At 42.3% G+C, this 18,478-nt stretch overlaps 2 protein-coding genes across 8 annotated transcripts in view; one reads left to right on the top strand and one right to left on the bottom strand.

Annotated features, from left to right (window-relative positions):
* Positions 1–215: 215 nt before the first annotated feature.
* Positions 216–3,776, bottom strand: LOC121330657 (riboflavin-binding protein-like). The gene is made up of 7 exons (XM_041277342.1): positions 3,669–3,776; positions 3,192–3,355; positions 2,822–2,918; positions 2,354–2,482; positions 1,895–2,003; positions 996–1,228; positions 216–342 (listed from the first exon to the last, which is right to left on the bottom strand). The coding sequence occupies exons 2-7, from the start codon at positions 3,337–3,339 to the stop codon at positions 318–320; spliced, it is 741 nt and encodes a 246-aa protein (XP_041133276.1). The 5' UTR covers positions 3,340–3,355; positions 3,669–3,776; the 3' UTR covers positions 216–317.
* A 2,661-nt stretch (positions 3,777–6,437) lies between these two features.
* LOC121330902 (microtubule-associated serine/threonine-protein kinase 2-like) overlaps positions 6,438–18,478 on the top strand; it is a 114,167-nt gene continuing 102,126 nt past the window's right edge. For 4 of the 7 annotated variants that reach the window (XM_041277847.1, XM_041277844.1, XM_041277845.1 and 1 more), the window contains exon 1: positions 6,439–7,319. In XM_041277847.1, coding sequence (XP_041133781.1) covers positions 7,230–7,319 — 90 coding nt within the window. In that variant the 5' untranslated portion in view covers positions 6,439–7,229. Of the gene's footprint in view, positions 7,320–18,478 lie in introns of all 7 variants that reach the window. The other 3 variants (XM_041277857.1, XM_041277846.1, XM_041277843.1) reach the window with 1 other exon arrangement.

Genomic DNA, 18,478 nt, shown 5'->3' with positions numbered 1-18,478 from the left:
CGTGTACACACACAACTGTATAACTGTTTTTCTACACCGGTCCCTCATAAAAAGAAACAACAAAAAACACAAAAACAAAGAAACAGTTAGTAAATGAAGCCCCTCATCTCCCGGTCTGCCACAGTGCAAGCCAAGCAGTATGGTAGCGTGCTTTCGAAGAGGAAACACCTGCAACAATATATGCTTGTAAGTAAGGACAGGACTCTGTAGCAAACTCTGTTTTATTTGGTTTTATTTGAACATCACATCAGTGGCAAGTGAACCGAACAATAGAAACGGCATCATCTCCAGAGAAAGTGAATTCAGTTCAGGTCTGTTCATTTCTGCTTTGGTATCACTGACCTAAAAGAGAAAGCAGACATGTTTCTTTCTGAGGGAACACAAAGCCCTTTTTTCAGAAACAGTGGCTTGAAACCTGGTTCCAAGACCAGGAGACCTATTTTGAGGTAACTTTGCTGCATCAAACCCCAAGTCTCCCCTGGTTTGCGGTGCGGTGCCTGAAACCAAGTTCCAAGCCACAAAGTGTCTTCATGTTCCCTCAGCTTTAGGGTGACCAGACATCCTCTTTTCCCATCAACTGTCCCTGTGTCTCGACACATTCCCCCAAACCTTAATAAAAGTCCTGCTTTGCAATAAGCCAGCTAGCACTCCGAATTACTGAAACAATCAGCAGTTCACATTAATAGATCCAGAATGATATTTTTCATAGAGGTTACTATACTAAATTAAAAGCATGCAACACTGTAGCAATAGCAATCAATAATAACATACAGGGGGTCAAACTTAAGGGATGATGCTGTTAAATACTGGAACCCCCTGAATCTTCATGACATTGTAATAATGGAACCCCCTGAATCTTCATGACATTGTAATAATGGAACCCCCTGAATCTTCATGACATTGTAATAATGGAACCCCCTGAATCTTCATGACATTGTAATAATGGAACCCCCCGAATCTTCATGACATTGTAATTGTGTGTTGGAGCTACTCACTCCTCCCCTGCTTTCTCCTCTCCTACCACTGCCCCCAGTCCCTCCAGTTGGCAGGACCGCTCGTCTCTGTGGACCTCTTCACTGGCGCTGGTGTCAGAGTCCTTGTCGGACAGCAGGTACTTCATCACCACCTCATCCCTCCCGTCCAGTCGTAGGCAGCGGCAGGGAGACTCGCTCACCATGAACGACCGGCCCCACATGCTCTGACACAAGTCTCGCCCATTCTTGTACATCTACCCAGCAGAGAGAGAAGGGTACAGTGCAGGTTGTGTTTAGTGGAGGAGAAACAGTCCCTGTAGCTCATGTCCTAAATTGCAAAGCAAACAGGGATTGATTGGGCAGATAATAAGAGCTGGTGGTATTTTTAACAGGGGCCCCTCTTTTCAGGGGATTACCCCTTTTTCTGCTTGTGAGAGAACAGTGGGTGTTGAGTGTTTGCACTGAAAGGTATAAAAAACCATTATGAAATATTCTAGATAATTTAAAATATTTGAATGTTTTACTCAGCAACCTTCAAACAGCTTGGCCACAGCTTGTTCGGTCTAGCAGTGAGGGACAAACATTCCTGCTTTGTTCATAAGCAGGACTTTGTGACATGACCGGGAGTCTGCAGGTCAGCATGCTTTCTGGTAAACAGAATGCTTGTCCCTGGTACACAAAGTTATTGCCAGGGATCTGTTCTGTAAATAAACGTTCCCTTTTCTAACTGTGATTTAGCTTTGGAACATCGGACAGCATTGGCCACGCATCAGCGCTTGACTAAACATTTAGAGAGTAGAGCAATGAAAAGTAATGCCAAAAGAACTGACCGTACTTCTAATTAAAACAGATTTTTCTGCACAACTGCTTTACACCAGACTTGAATTTGTTCTGTGTGTACATGTGCTGGTCTAGCTTACCTTGCTGTATGGGATACAACTATTCCTACAGTGGTTTCCATCATATTTCCAGTCAAAGTCTGCAAGCCAGTTTCTAGCACAGGTAAGGTCGTCCTTGCATGCCTCAAACCTGTGTGGTCCGCAAAGAAAAACCAGATCAGCCGTGGCATGTGAAACTACCTGGAGAGAACGTAACCAATGTGCAGGGTTATTCCCGTTAAAGTGTCCCATATAAAAACACAGCAAAGCGTAATGAAGCACAGTGAAAGCATGGGAAAGCATAGGCAAGCACTGTAAAGAATAGCGATGTAGGGTAAAGCATATTAATAAACATGTCAAACTGATGTAAATGATGGTAAATGTGTAGCATAAACATGGGAAAAACATGGTAAAACACTGTGTAAAAATACTGTTGGAAACTTTTCTAAGGGAGCTGGAACAATAAGGGGATGTGAGTGACGGGTCTACAATGAAACATACCAGCTGTCGCAGAAATTCAAGCAGAGAGGGGCCAGCAAAATGCCAGCTGTGTAGTTGGGGTTGATCCAGTGAGCTGCATGGGGTGAGCACTGGTAGAAACATTCAATCTTCTTCATGAACACCTCACACCTGGAAGAAGCCACACAAAACAACACTGTCACATGACTTTAAAACGGAGCGGGCCTCCCTCTAACACTGTCCACTCACTGTCCTGGATGGAAATTCCACTCCAGGTCTATTGGGTTAAATGGGATGATGACTAAGGATCTGGTGGAGGTTTCATTTAAAAGATATAGCCATGACGTAGTATGCAGTACACAGCAGAGAATGATCATGAATGGGTCATGTGCACCATCCAAAATGCAAATGGAAGTTAGTGGGGAATAGCTAGGCTGCGGGTACTGCAGAAATGAGGACACTTCCACACGCAGCCCCAGTGGAATACAACACATCCCCAATCCCGCTTACTTCTCACTCAGCTTTCCACATCGATCCCAGTGCGTGTTGTCCACTGTCAACACGGGGGAGACCAGCTGCTCTGTGAAGTTCCCACTACAACAGGACGCTGCGGAACAGGATTCAAACTGATCAGAACACAACCTCTATACAGTATTGCAGTGGTGTTACAGAGTAGAAACACCGCACACATAATATTTAAACAGACCACAGCAGCACCAGCAAGGGCAGCGCAATGGATCTGTTTTTACAATGCCCTTTAAGTACAGTACAGCATCAGTCACACATTGCCTGGCTGTGTTACTGTTTCATTCAGGGCAGCAGTGCAGGCTGACAGCAGTTTTGCAATGACAGTGTCGATAGTGACAACGAATGAACTCACAGTTGGAGTAGATTGTGCATTCTTTCATGTTGGGATCAGCTGTGGGGTATTTCCTGTGGTCCTTTCTGTCCAGACACATGTCCTTGTGGCAGGACACGATGGACAACAGGACAAATGCACACCCTGCAGCCAGCTTTAGCTTCATCATTCCCAGGTACCTGTACCTGTAAACACAGACCAACAAACAGGACATCCTACAAATGAAACAGAAAGGAGATTTCGAACAGATTGTGCCGTCCTCAGTATGAGATCTATCCTATTGAGCAAAACCGCGGCGGGTCTAAATAACGCCATCCTTTAGCTTCAATTCATTTGAATGAAATGATTCTTTTTAATGTTGAATGCAGTATCATTTACAATGTCCTTTGAAAACCCTAGGGCTATTTTTTTTTTAATTCTTTTTGGTTTTTATTTTAGAAGCTTTACATATTTTTTCCAGATGGAAATGTGCTCAGGAGGAACCAGGATCATCCCTACCTTTCCTAGCTGCTCTGGATAACTGCCTCCTCGGTCCCCTGTTGAATCTGGAGCAGCTCAACGGGAGTGTCTCCAGCCCTTTTATACAGCTTGGATTGATGTAACTCAGTGGCCTGCATCCCAGCTGTCCCACAGAGGACATCCTTGACCTCTTGATAAAGCCTGCTAAACAATACTGATAAAACATTATGAAACACAGAGTGCTGTGTCAAGCACTGGGGTAGGATTTCTATCATCATAAAAAAACAGCAAAAGAACAGCCACTAGATAGGACTGCAGGGGCTCATTTATGAATTAAAAGCACTATTTACAAGCTCAATCAGATCATGCACAGTGGTGTATTAGCTTACAAAGTTTGCCGATTACAGATCCCCTGTTAACTCAGTGGCCCCGCTGTGATATTTCATTTACTTTTCTTTCAGCACCATAGCGGGGGTTGAAAGCTGCAGCTCAGACATGTTCAATGACACATTTCATACAGGTGTGTGCAAATGTATCAGAACACCTCAAGATTTGTCATTGATATCCTTTATATACCTACCTGCATGAAAACCTCAGGGAGTGAGAGATTCAATTTCCCCTCAGTAATCAGTGATATAGATACAATAGGCACTCATGTGTGAAAAGACCACTTTGTACTTTAATTAAGCATCTTCAAGAACTTCTAAAAAGTCTCCTGCATTTTATCATTTGTGGCTGAGTGTTTCTTTTCTCTTAGTATTTAAAATGAATTGCATGTGTGGCCTATAAAGTCATCAATTAAATTAGACAATCTTCACAATGAGATTCCAGGATTCTGATTTCCAGTGGTTTGGTTTCACATGCACTGGGGTGCTCTACTCCTGCATGTTGCTGTGGCTCACGCTAGCTATTCCCAGCTGTGACAGATGTGCTGACAGTGTGCTATGCTAGAGCCAGCCAATGCCCCTCAGCCCTGCTAAATCTCCAGCTCATTAATGGACTGTCATGTGAAGGGTTGAGCAACCCTGTTCTCACAAAACCAATAAGGGTGACCTTGGGACCTTCAAACATAGCACCCTAAACTTTACAGCCTCTGTCTGCTAAACACAGGTGACAAGGCCTGAGATCATTTGGGTTAGGCAATTGTCCCTACTAAACCAGCCCTTATAAAACAGTATTTCTGAAGTTTTCCCATGCTTTTCCCATGGCTATACTTTGCATTTACTAGACTTTACCCTGCTTTGCCAGGTTTAGTAATATGCTTTACTATACTTCCCTGGTCTTTACAATGCTTACCACGCTTCACTAGGCTTTATACACTTTGCTATGATTTTACTATTGTAAACTTTTATGAGAGAATGACTCATCCACCAAAGAAAGGTTTACAAATTGCAATAGGTTGCATTGTATAAAAAGGTGTGTAGACAGGGCTAAAAGGAAACAGAACAGCACAGATGTTTTTTGTTAGAATTATTTGTAACAATTACAAAAATATTATACACAATTTATTGAATTAGTAAGACAACAAAATTGAAAATATCTCTCAATTTTATAACTAGACTATTTTTTTGTAGTTAGTTTTAACACTTGCTCAAGGTGGCTAGTCCGATGCTTTGATTGCTTCAGCACTATTATTTAAATCTGTGATACAAAATAAATGCCACCAGAGGGCGCATGTGAAGAAAAACAGCAGGCATGCATCTTTCTGTATCAAGTGTTTTCCTAATGTAAATATATAGGACTCAGTCTGGGTGGCACAAAAAACAGGGTCTGGCATTAAAAGAAAGAAGTGCACCTTTTAGATGGACAAAGGCTGCTATTTTCTTTACATAATAATTATTTGAAAGTAATAGCAATAATAATCTAGTGCTGGTGTGAAGGCACATTGCATGTTTTGACGGGTTGTGCAATGCAGGCTTTGACTTGATCGATATCGCTAGATACCTTCCCCCTTTCTTATTTAAGAAATGCACAGAAACAACTCAGCGCAATGCATTTTCCAGTAATGTATGAGATGGAGCAGGTACAGTGCACCTGCTGTAATGGGCGTCAGAAACAGCGCTGCTACTGATAGGTCTATACATGGTCACAGTGATAGGGGAAGATGATGGCTGCAGAGACTGTTACATCTGCAAAGTCCCAGTTAACGAGCACACAATGTGTGGAGGCATATTAGGTGGCAGCTCTTTTACTGAACACCATAAATGCATAAGTAACATAAAGTAGAGGCATATTACTAATCTCAGCCTGACAGTCTGTTCTGTGCAATTCAGTGTTTAATTAATAGCTCATTTCCTCACTCCGCCGCCCCTTATGTGATTAATTAAGAAGCTTGTATTTGCTGCTGCCACGCACTTTGTTCTGTTTTTCATGCATTTCAAATATAGGTTTACAATATCTATGCCGAAGCTATATAGTTAATATACGGCCCATATACAACAATACCATCTTCCTTTTGTCTTACAATCACGCTGACATTTGAATAGCCAAGTATTAATAAACTAAACGTCTCGTTTTGTTTAACTAAAGAATGGCTGGACAAAAAACAAAGAAAAACAATAATTTGCTGTTTTCGTTACAATTCCCTTCTCCATATGTCTGCAGTATACGTCCTACGATTCTCCGACACACTGCACATGGCGACACGCATGTGGCACTTGTAGCCGTACAGTAACATGGCCGACGCGTCGCTTTCCTATGCTTAGCAAATCCACACAACCTGCCGTACGGCGCAAGCGCTCCAGTTTCAGGAAGCGCGGATTGAAAGGGTTCTCACCACCCCCTTGCTGTGTAGGGTGTCCGGGGCTGGCAACTGGATTCGAGTAAATGAAAAATGCAGACACGGGTTACTTTCATAATCTTATAGTACGTGGACAGACACCCACATCGGCAGGATATACACACACACACACCGAAAACCCGATCTGCTAAGGAAATGGGAGGTGACGAAATGTGATTCAGTTTCACTCGTCTCTCTGTCTGTATATATTGTGGTGGGGTCGGGATGAATGAAGCAGCAGCTTGTATTCTGAACGCGTTCTGGGTGAGAGTGAGGAGACTGCATTGCATGAATCACAAGGGAGCACTTGGGATCGGCATTTTCCGAAAAGCGGTGTTCTACCTACATTTATATATTCGAAACTTCGACTTTTGCCTTGACAACCTCGTAGCAAGTAGAACATCCTTTGCATCTGTGTTCCTTTAATTATACATACTGATTCCGACTGAGGCTTTCTCTGTATTCTAAAGCGCGCCTTTAGTAATTAGTGGGATAAAACCCATCCCGGGACTCTGATAAAGCCACACTGCTCTTGAATTGAAGACGTTGTGATGTTCATTTCAGTTGCTGAAGAATTTAAAAAAGGGAACATTATTGCTGGCGCGGTACACACTGCAAAGCGCCGGCGAACGAAACCGCCAATACTACAGCCGTGCCATAGCCATAGCCATAGCCATAGCCATAGCCATAGCCATAGCACCGCTCTTAACACTGTGAAGGCATTTATATTATAATAACGGACTCCCACACACGCACCCCGCTGTTACAAACAAGACTTTGTGTGAAGCAGGGGGTGATCGAAGCTCTCTGTCGGTCGAGACATGAAGAAGTCCGAACTGCTGCAGAAGAGGAAATTGTCTAATCCGGACCGAGAGGAGCACCGGAGTGCGAAAAAAGACGAGAAGGATGCGGTGAGTTTTATTTTAATTAGAACCAGTCGAAAATCTAGTGGCAGCGGTTACCAGTAAGAAGTGTACTGCCAGTAATTAACCCTCAAAATACTGCGGCAGTAGTTTACACCAGGGCTGAAGAACGAGAAATACTTCTGTCGTACCGACTTTAAATTTAGATACAAATCAAAAAAAATTGTTTTGTGCAGTTACTGGCAACAGCGTTATCAGCTAAAGTATGAATAATAATAATAATAATAATAATAATAATAATAATAATAATAATAATAATAATAAATACAATAGTAATTGAAGTGAACTACTGTATCGCCAGCCTATCCGTGTTATTTATTTATATATTTCAAGGTAAACAAACCCCGCATTGTTGTTATTTAGACAAACCGAGATTCAGTCGGATTGTTTGTTGTCGTTTTAGTTTTGTTAAACGCTGTTATGTAAGTATAGCTAACACAGAACGATCATTCTTTATTTTTTATGTATAAGGGTTCATTATTTCTGCGGGGGAGGAACAGAGATTTGCCTGAATGTGGCAATATTTGGGGAATTACATACAAGTAAAAGATAAGCAGGGAAACGTCATCTTTTCTCAGAATGTGTTGATAATTCAATGCTGCAGGAGCAGGCAGGAAGCCAGGTATTGACAGCTGAACCGCATGCGCAGGGAGTGTTGGTTACACAAACCGCTTAAAGGCAAGGTCTTGAATAATCACCCTGGAGTCGTGCCAGTTCACAAGCTGCAGTTTGGGGAATTTAATATTCAGTGTGATTCGGCATTAATCTGTGTCCTCTCAGAGGGCTGTTTGTAAAAACACTGAAGACAAATGAAGCCACGTTCTGCTCCAGTGCACGATTGAACAAGTAAATAACTCTGTTATGCTGGAATAAAGTCTGGGATCGTAGTCCTGTTTTCCATTGCTTTAGTCTGATCTGCAGATTGCGTGTTCTGTTTATTGTGTCAGAAATGATTTCAATACATATTTTGATCTTGATTATTGCAGCACCCAACCCCCAGGGGAATTAGCTTGATATCTTTCAAATCTTAAAAGGCGCTGACTGAGTTAACCCCACCCAGTACTGTAAGCATGGCACAGAAACCAGGACCAAAGAACATGGCTGGAAATGAAGTGGGGACAGACTTCAGCCCTGTGGTATCCTGTATCAGAGGCACTGGTGGCTGTGGTCTCTTACAGCAGTGGCAGGTGAATGCAAGCGGTAGAACCACAGCACCACTGATACAGCAGTGTGAAGGAGGAGGCGAGGAGAGGACTGCCACATCAACAATGCCCATCCCAATATTGTGCGTTATTGGAGCATTCTTCCTTTTAGGGCTGCCACCTTTAAAATTGAAACCTGTGCAGTATACATGTAAACTGTACAACTGACACTTACTGATTGTGCCAAATTCAGCACTGAAAAAGTAACTGCTGAAAGGAATGCTCAAGCAGCAGCTCCTACACTGTGTGTAATGAGTAACACAGTGAATAAACTCAAGTGAAGCCTGCACTCTTTTAAACCTGTTGTCCTGCTGACTTGTTTGTCCAGCCTGGCTCCTCAGGTGGGAGTTAGCCTTTAGCACAGCAGTTCTCCCTCTTGTACCCCCAGTGCCTTGCGATACAGTTTAACAGCTTCTTGTGTTGGCCTTCAGACTGATCGCTTTTAGTCTTCATTTGTTTAGGAGACATTTAATGCAAAGTGACTGTTTAGAAGGCAAAACAGAAACAATATATAGTCCCTCGTCAGAGCTACAGTGTAATGAGAAATACTGAATGGCTTCATCAGATCTTCTGAGTACAAAAATGACACACTGTATAATGAAGTGCAAGATTTTCCTTTCCAGTTTATTACCCTGTTATTACAAGAAATTAAAATCCCATAATAACCCTTTTCTGGCTTGCTTTTCTGGATTGGCAGACAGAGCCCCCCACCCCCCAAGCCCCGCAAGAACTGGCTTCCCTCTATAGTCTGGTGGGTGTGCCACAGTAAAGGGGAACACTTCCACGCTGTTTCATTTGTGTGACACCAGCTAGGCAGATTGATGGAGTGCTGCTGTGAGTTACATTATCTCAAAATTCTGCTGTGCAACATTTAACAGGGATATTGATTCTGTCGCTAACACCATTTCCTATTCCCTTTCTTTCCTTGTTGATGGAACGTTCACCAGACCCCTTGAGTTATAAGTGATCAGATTGTTTTTTAGTTGGCTCACAAGCACTGTAGATCATTCATGATCATTGATAATGGACTGCCTGGAGGTATGCTGCAGTTGGCCAAACCCCCCCCCCCCCTATGGGCAGGTTTATGGAAGCATGCTAATGCGTGATTGGATGAAGTGGTCCCTTCTGCCTGCACTGTACTGCACCTTCTGGGACGAAGGGAGCCTCCCTCTGCTTGGGCTCTCCTCATCAATGATCAGGAGCCAGGGGGATACTGTGTATCCACTGCAAAATAAAAACACTGACTGTGCAGCCACGATTCATTCTGGAACGTCTTACAGGAATAATTGTAGATTTGAGAAGCAGCTTCTTGGCTTGGTTTAGTTTGACTGTAATAAAACCACAGGAGCCAAGCTCCAGACTTCCACAGGAGACAAATGGCTGTGGAAAAGCAGCCCAAAATGTAGACATTGTATAACTCAACCAAAATAATCTACTTAATTCCTATATAAAACTGGTCAGTTGCTTTTTTAAGTATGTATTTATTGCTGTAGTTAATTAATAAGCAGACAGCTAATTGTTAATCGAGGTCTTTGACTGGTTCCTGATTGATTTAGCTCGCGACATTAGGAGATGTTTAATGTGGGGCAGAAGCAATTCTTAAAACGACCATACCCTACCATAGCCAGTCGAGGCACGGATGCAGCGCTGTCTTAATTGCACTCATTTGAATATGTTTCTGTGGGGGTGGGATATTAAGGAAGTCAATTATTCTCACTTGACTGCATTTAAATTGGCAAGTCATTTAAAGGCAGGACCGGTGTGGCAGAATTAGGGTTCTGCTGGCAGCTGATTAGCTGTTAGTTAAATGTTTCCCTCCCTCTCAGTAATTGTAAAGACAGTCTGCACATGAGACCCCAGCATTGCAATCAATCTCGCCCGTCGTGCGCACACACGGATTAGCCTCGGTGTCTGAGCTGCGTTTGGCTATTTGATTGGATTACTGTACCTTGATTGCTTCCAGTTATTAGTTTTGCATATATAATTAAAAAGAAGCCCTCTGGATTAAAATGAGGCTGTATTTACTTTTTCACGTTGCTCTTTTGTCTGTCAGGACGGTGGTCACATTTTCAGATTCACAATTGAATGAACATTCTGTTAATAGTGTGGGAAGCCAGCACCGTTGCTGTGTAATAATAGATACCTGCTTGTCCTTGTATAGGAATGCATTTTCAGTGTATGCTGGCAGGCAGGCAGGCAGGGAGACGGGCATGTCCTACTTTATGCTCTCATCTTATAGATAAAACCAGCACAGCGACAGGAAAGGAGGTAACCCTTGTGCTTCTAGTCCTTTGCTGAGGTGTAAAGCATGTGTCATTAAACCTTTCAGTGCTGAATTATTTTTGTTGTTGAAGAATAAACTCCTTTATTGAGTATACATGAGAACAGGACAAATACTTCTACTCTACCTGAGACTCAGACCTAGGAGTCCCATGAGGTCCCAGCATGATGTAAACATGCGGCTGTAGGCACTGAAAGGGTTAAGGGCCTTTTTCTTATCAACTGCTGACTCAAAACATTTCTAGAAAACATCCAGAATATTTTACCTTTGGTGCTCTCTGCTATAGAATTGCACCAGTTCAAACTAGGCTGGGTAACATGGAACAGAACTCTGAGCTGAGATTTGAAGATGTCATCCCTTGTTTATTTCTTGAATTGCAATACCTATGCAATTTTTAACACTGATATTTGATTCGGCAGTATAGGAGGTCCTTGAAGACATATCAGCAGCACTCTGAGCAGTACAAAACCAGAGCGAGCTGTCACTTCCTCCCCTCCCTGAGAGCCTGCGTGACACAGACCACAACATTTAAAAGAGCTGTGCTCTGTGTTGGAAACCCTACCTGGGGTAGAGCAGCATGACTTGGCTTGCAGTCCCTCGCCTCTAAATATTCACGCCTTTCCTTTGACTGGCCTGCATGTCATCATAATACTGTGCTTCCCTGCTAAAAGAAGTGCTTTAGCAGTAATGGAAGATATTGCTCTGTATCGTCAGATGTTTGATCCTGGTGACTCAGAGGATCCCTGGTCTTCAATGCAAGTGGAACATTTTAAGTTGCTTTCATCCTGACAACAGAAGTGTTTTTATTTATTTATTTATTTATTTATTTGCTCCACTATGATTTAATACTTCTAGCTAGAACATTTATCTACAAATGTGAGTAATGATGTGGAATTCTTTGTACCACTGTGCGTCTGTTTGTGTTTGTGTGTGTGTTTGTACTGTAGTGTACAAGATGTGTCCACACACAGCACTGAAGCTGTTCTATAACAAGCATTTTTTGCCAAGAGCCCATTGAAAATGAGATTTAGATCTTAAGGGTTCTATCCTGGTTAAATAAATACATCTGCCATTTTGTTTCATGTGAGCTGGCATTTCTGTCCATTTCCCACACTTGTCTCTTCCTTGCTAGTATTTGCACTGTGCATTACAATACAACATTTTTCCAAAGTACACACCTGTCTCCTAGCCTTTGATTTCACATGCAGGATTACAATGTGTGTTTAAATAACCATTGAACGCTGCAGCAGAAATGTGAACCTAATTGTGTTCTGTTAATAAATACACAGGACTGTCTTGTCCTGTAAGAGCCAGGGTAGATTGTGCAGATGACCTCAGCTTTAAAGATCAAGGAAATACACAGTAAGTCTACTGTGTCAGTAGATTGTTTGCATTGCAACAGTTAATGAAAGATTGCAACTCTCTTTGCAGGGTACTGTACAGTACAGTTCTTTTTGCACCAGAGAGCTATAATTGAACCTCCTGATACTGAGTAGGAGGTAATGAGGAGGAAATGACCTGGTCGAGCTGGAATGCATTTTGCCATTGCAGGTATAAACAGAGTCTCTGGGCCAGGAGGGACGGGTTATGTGAATACGGAGTGTGCTGCAAAGTGCTGTGTGTTTAATTTATTACTGTTTAAAGTATTGCAGACTTCCCTGCAGTGTGACACTGGCATTGTGTTTCCCTGTCAGTACACATGTGACACTGGCATTGTGTTTCCCTGTCAGTACACATGGGAAACTCGTTGCTCTGCGCTGTTCTTGCTGTATCGCAGAACATCTTTCTTGAGCTGTTTGCATGCCAGGGGGTGTTTTTGAAGCCATGTGCAGCATTTTCTGCTTGAGCACTCTGCAGAGATTGGAATTGTAGAAGCAAACAGCTGTAGCACAATCCTATAGGATATTTTATCCCTCCACTTCCTGTGGGCAAGCCTGTGTCGGTTTGAGACAGTGGGCCTGACTTGGCTCTTGCACCACATGCAAAGTTTCCTCTGCTTTTTACATGTGCCTGTACCATGTTATGTCTGTGTCAGTACTGTGTTGTTTTTGTTTGTTTTAATTAATTTTATAAAGATTTACCAAGCTTTTGCAGTTTCAAAACACCATGTGCTGTATTACTGGAGAATTCCCACAACAGACACACACGCCCAGGCACAGCACTACATTACACAGACAGACCCACACACGCCCACCCACACACACAGTCGTTCCTCGGGCACTGAAGCAGCTTGGATTGAAGCCTTGCTTAGTTTTTCAGACCAGAGCTGTTCTTGTTCAAAGTAATAGCAGTATTCAACCCTCCAAGCAGAAGGGGAATGTCTTGCTTGCTAAATGTTTCGACCCTGTTGCACTGGTCTGTGTGTTGGGGTCGTAACGTTTAACCACCCTGTCCAGCTGTTGCTCTTCCTCAAGCAACAGAAGCTTTATTGAATTACTTTTTTCACTAGAGGTGATGTACAGTACATGGGTGGAGACTGCAACTTTCATTATTTTACTAATCAAAGTACTATTAATTGCAATAAATGCGTTTTAAATTTTTTTTAGATTAATTGTCTAAGCCTATATCGTTAGGGTTCACTGAGCCCTGAAAATACATTGATTGTTGCAATGTGTTGTGCAGGACCGCATTCTTGCTCCATGCACTAATACATTTGACTACATTTTCCTATTTCTCTATTCTAGTGACTAAACACACATGGATTAAAATTTGTAAGACTTTAAATGAATGAAAGTATTTGAATTTTCAAACCAGCGCTGCTTGAAATTCATTCAGTAGTAAAAACGACCATGTTTGCATTCGTTCATCTTAACCCCATTTCTAAATGACTTCATCAGAAAGACTTCCTGCAAAGGTCTGGAATAAGGAACACCTACTCTGTTATGGGAGAGTGCCTCTCTCCTTCGTTTAGAAGGGACTCTGTGGGGCACCAGGCTTGCTCCTGAAAGCTTTCATTTTACTGTAATTTGGTTTGATTAAAGGACATTTTAATATTTGTTTGAATTAAAAGCATATTTTGAAACGAGCAACTCGGACATGTCTTCTAGAAACCTGTGTTAGACATGGACTTGCATTTGCTATATTCAGAGTAGCCGATTAGTTTAGCTGTGTCCTCGATAGTCAAACCTGCCCCGAGCTGCAGCAGCAGCATGTGCTTTCCTACAGTTCTGTAGCCAGAGGAGCAGTTTTCTTTGAAGAAGCTGATATTTAATCCCGAAAGCTGCTGGTGCCACGTGAATTTCGTGGCGCCCTGTTCAGCAGACCCAGCCATGTACAGCAGCTCTAAGGCATCACTGTGCAGACTCTCTGGGAGTATCTTCAATATATTCATGGTAGGAGGAGCATTCTGCTCCTTTGTGTTTGATTGTGCTGTCGAAAGGTTTGTTTGTTTTGATGCAGGGATGGAAATGAGACTCCCATAGCATTGCAGTTTGATCCATTCCTGGTTTTACTATGTAGCAGTACCTGAGCTTGTTACCTAGACACTGTGGCTAAACAAGCTTGTAGTAAAACCTGGAATGGGTGAAACTGCTCTGCAGTAGGAGTCTTGATTCCATGCATGTTTAAGGTACTGGAAATCGTTCCTGGACAGACACTGATGTCATTGAAGGAACAACATTTGTTTCCCCGTCGATAGTGATACTGCAGTCTGCTTACCGCAATGTTCAGAATTGCCAGACGACACGTGATCATCAAGATGAATGAACTCAAGATAAAGGCATCGAGGCATGACTCGCACTTCCCCTGAACGCCTCAGTTTAACAACAAGGTCACTTTGCTGGTACATTATCCCCCGCTAAACCCATGTCTCAGTACTTCCCTCTGACCGAGCAGACAAAAGACAATGCTATCTGCAACACAAGAATTTCACCCTGTAGTGCTTGGCAACAGCTACATGTGTTTTTGGGTTTGTGTGTGTTTAACACTTTACAAGAACAAAAACTATTGGGTCTCTTCACTTGTCATTGTCTGAATTTCTCTCCCTCTCTCTCATCAAGATATATATATATATATATATATATATAAATATATATATTATATATATCTAAAATCTATGATGAAATCTCTTGTCATTGGACACTTGTCTCAGTGGGTTGGTTGGATCAACATATACTTCACCCCATCAACATAACCCATAGACAGATTTTTTTAAAATGATGAATAAAAAAAAAAAAAAAAACAATTCAAGCATGCGTGAACCCCCCTGGATTGCATTAACCCAGCTGTGGTTTATCCTGGCAGGGGTATTTGCAGGGGGGCACAGCCTGTCCCCACCCCCACCACAGCTCTACTGCTCTTGCAGTAGCCGTTATCTTTAGTTCCAAATCCCCAGAATGTTTCCAAGCTTCTTCAGTGATTTCTATTGAAAAGAAGGCGTCTGTTTTTAAGCAGGGTCATCTATTATAAAAGCGACTCGGGGGAGTGCTGCTGATTTGCAGTGCTAAAAAACTTCAATTCCAGTTCATGCTGTTTATTAACATTTGTTCTCATTCTATTTCTATGGTTTCCGTTAGAAGGGTTCTGTTAACTAACCCCTAGATGCCCTACAGACGCTGTACCCGGCTGCAGTAATGTGCTGAAATGTGTGGTACATTTTGTTCTGATACAGTATAAGGACACAGTGAAAAGGGCATTTTTTTTTTTATCTTATCTGTGTGTGCTGTGCTGCAAATCTTTTTTTCTTTGTTTATTTTGGAAAATTGCTTGAAAATAACTACTGTAGTTCTTTTAGATGTCATGTTCAAGACATCCAAAGTGACCAGTTTAATAAATAAAATAATGTAATGCACAAAATTACAAAAGCTGAACGCAGACCCTTAGGACGCAGAACTTGAAGCAGGAAGGAGATTACCTTTATTTAAATCATTTGCATGTCCATAAGAAAGGATTGCATTTTAAATTGTCTACACAATCTTTATGTCAGTTTATCTCGGCAGGCTCTGATCTAGTGCTGTGGCAGACAGATGTACGATTCTGTGCTCTGCAGATGTTCTGCAGCATCAGCGTAATTAACATTGTTTGCATGCAGTCCGGTCATGTTTTCAGTTACAGCAGCTATAACCTTTTGCAGAGAATCCAGAGAAGTGGTTTCTAGTGGGTGCTGGGGTCTGCAGTAATATGATTCATGCTGAATGCTTCTGTCTGCACAGTAATCTGCTTTAATGACTTTATGTTGATTCTTTGAGGTTCTCTTTTGTGTATGAGATGGATCTGAAAGCTGGAAAGTGAGAAATGACATTATCATCTCAATTTTCAATATGAGGAATAGCTTGAAATATAACCTGCATTGCATTACAACATTCACAGCAGAATACAGCATTCCCTAAAATGAGATGAAATTAAATGCTGCAAGCGAAAGGTTTTAATATGAACACAATCTTGAGCGTTGTTAATGCAATGTAACTGAGACTCTATCTAATTCTGACATGCATCATTTGTACTTCATGTGGAATCTTGTATTTATTTGGTGCTTCTGATTAATTCAAATAACATGTCAGGGATGGAAATCAGACTTGCATTGCGTAGCAGTTAGATCCATTCCTAGTTAGATCCATTCCTGGTTTCTCTGAGTTCAAGATGACACACTTGAGCTTGTTACCTGTACACTGTGGCCAGTCAAGCTCCTGTTAAAACCTGGAATGTGGGAAACTGCTATGCAATTGACTTATTTCCATCCCTATGTTTTTCCAGGTTGGGTGGGGAATCTTGTGTGGTTTCTCTTTGGTGTCTGCATATGCAAATGCAGTGGCTCAGTAGGATTTTGTGTGCCTCTGTAAAGCACAGGGACCATGTCTCGCCCTGTGTATGGGATCGGTGACACACACTCTGCTCCTTGAGCAAAATCTTCATATTTGTTACTGCAGTTAAAATCACTAAGTTCCTGAAGGTGAAATAAAAAAGAAAAAACCTGCTCTCCTTGTACGTTATTTCCACTATACAGTAATTATTAAAAGGGCCTCATACAAGGCTTCTATAGAATCGTACAGTGCATGCACAAGAATAGGCTTCTATAGAATCGTACAGTGCATGCACAAGAATAGGCTTCTATAGAATCGTACAGTGCATGCACAAGAATAGGCTTCTATAGAATCGTACAGTGCATGCACAAGAATAGGCTTCTATAGAATTTCTTTTGTAATACAAAAAAAACCCCAATATTGGTTCTGTTTAGTGCAGGGGTGTCCAATCACAGCCCTAGTGGGCCATTCCACTCTAGCTTGAACAGGAAGAAAGACTGAATTAACTACTTCAGGCTCTGGGTGGCTGTTAAATTAAACAATTTAAAACAGGATTGAAACAAAGACCAGGACTCTATAACTACATATTCTACCACTGAGTGTTTTATTGCATAGAATTTTACCTGTACAAAAAAAAAACCCCCCCCCCCCCCCCCCCCACTAGTCTACGCACCTCTGTCCTGTCTGGGGCTGACAGAGTCCCAGGTCAGACTGGTTTGGTTTCATCACTGCTGCTGGCAGGTGGAGACTCATTCCAGATTCCTTTCTAATCTGTCCAGGTGGCAGAATGGGAACGTAGCCTTACCTGCGTTTTTTTATTTAATGGCTCAGTCATTGACATTCACAGCTGTGAACTTCATGACTGGAGGGCATGGGTGGAAGAAGCTGCAGCTCCAGTCATGTCTTTCCAAGCAGGAGGTGCAGCTACTCTGCTCTGCTGGCTTCTGTGGTGCTGCAGGGGCTACTGAAACATACAAATAATTGCTTCATTATATTTAAACTATGGAGATTACTGTATAGTACCGGACTGGCCAAAGTTGACCTTTCCACTCCTGGTCTTTGTTCCAACCCTGCTCTAAGTTGTTTAATTGAATTAAACCACCACCCAGACCCTGAAGTAGTTAATTATCTCATGTTACCTGTAAAACCTGGAGTGGAATGGCCCTCCAGGGCCGTGCTTGTACACCCCTGGTGTAGCACACTGTAGGGAAATGTTGATGGGAAGAATGCATGTTCAGTTGACCTGCTGCTTTGCCTTGAATTGCGTTTTTTTTTTTTTTTTTGAAGATTTGCATCAGACTGCAATTTGCTGGACTGTAGAGGTCAGAAGGTGATTATTATATCTTATCAGATAACTTATGGCAATGCAATGCCAAATGGTTTCTTTGTGTTCAGTTCAGTACATTTAGATCAGTGGCGGTACACCAGGACTGGCTGCCTTTTGAAGTTGTTGCCAACTACAGTAAGACTGAGCATTGCTGGGGTTCTGGATGAGAGTGGAGAGCTGCATGAAACAGTGTGCAGCGAGTCCTGTGCAACACCAGTATGGGAATGGCTGGAGTAAAGCTGACATTCTCAAGATAGACGCATAATAACTTTGACCAGCACACAGGGCGCTACATTAGAGAGTCGTAGTTGTTGTTTCTCAATAGCCCTGGGTGTTATCACACGCCTTTTACATGCTCGGCTATCTTGCAGTTGATACCAAGCTTTCTAGATACAGCTGTTTGCATTGCAAACTACTGTTCCTTCAGTTTAGATCGTTGGATGCAAGTTCACAGTCATTATTCCCACAGACAACTAAACAGCACGGTTTGTACCCTTCAGGGGAAGCTGTTTAATGTCCTGGTTAAGCAGATTTGTCACTTTTGAAGTTAGGAGCCGTGCTGTGGATCAGGGGACTGGTTCTGAGATGTGTTCTCTGTG

Source organism: Polyodon spathula, chromosome 18, assembly GCF_017654505.1.
Source record: "Polyodon spathula isolate WHYD16114869_AA chromosome 18, ASM1765450v1, whole genome shotgun sequence".
NCBI classification, from domain to species: domain Eukaryota; kingdom Metazoa; phylum Chordata; class Actinopteri; order Acipenseriformes; family Polyodontidae; genus Polyodon; species Polyodon spathula.
Note: the sequence above shows the minus strand (reverse complement) of the source record. Positions and strands in the feature narration are given on the sequence as shown.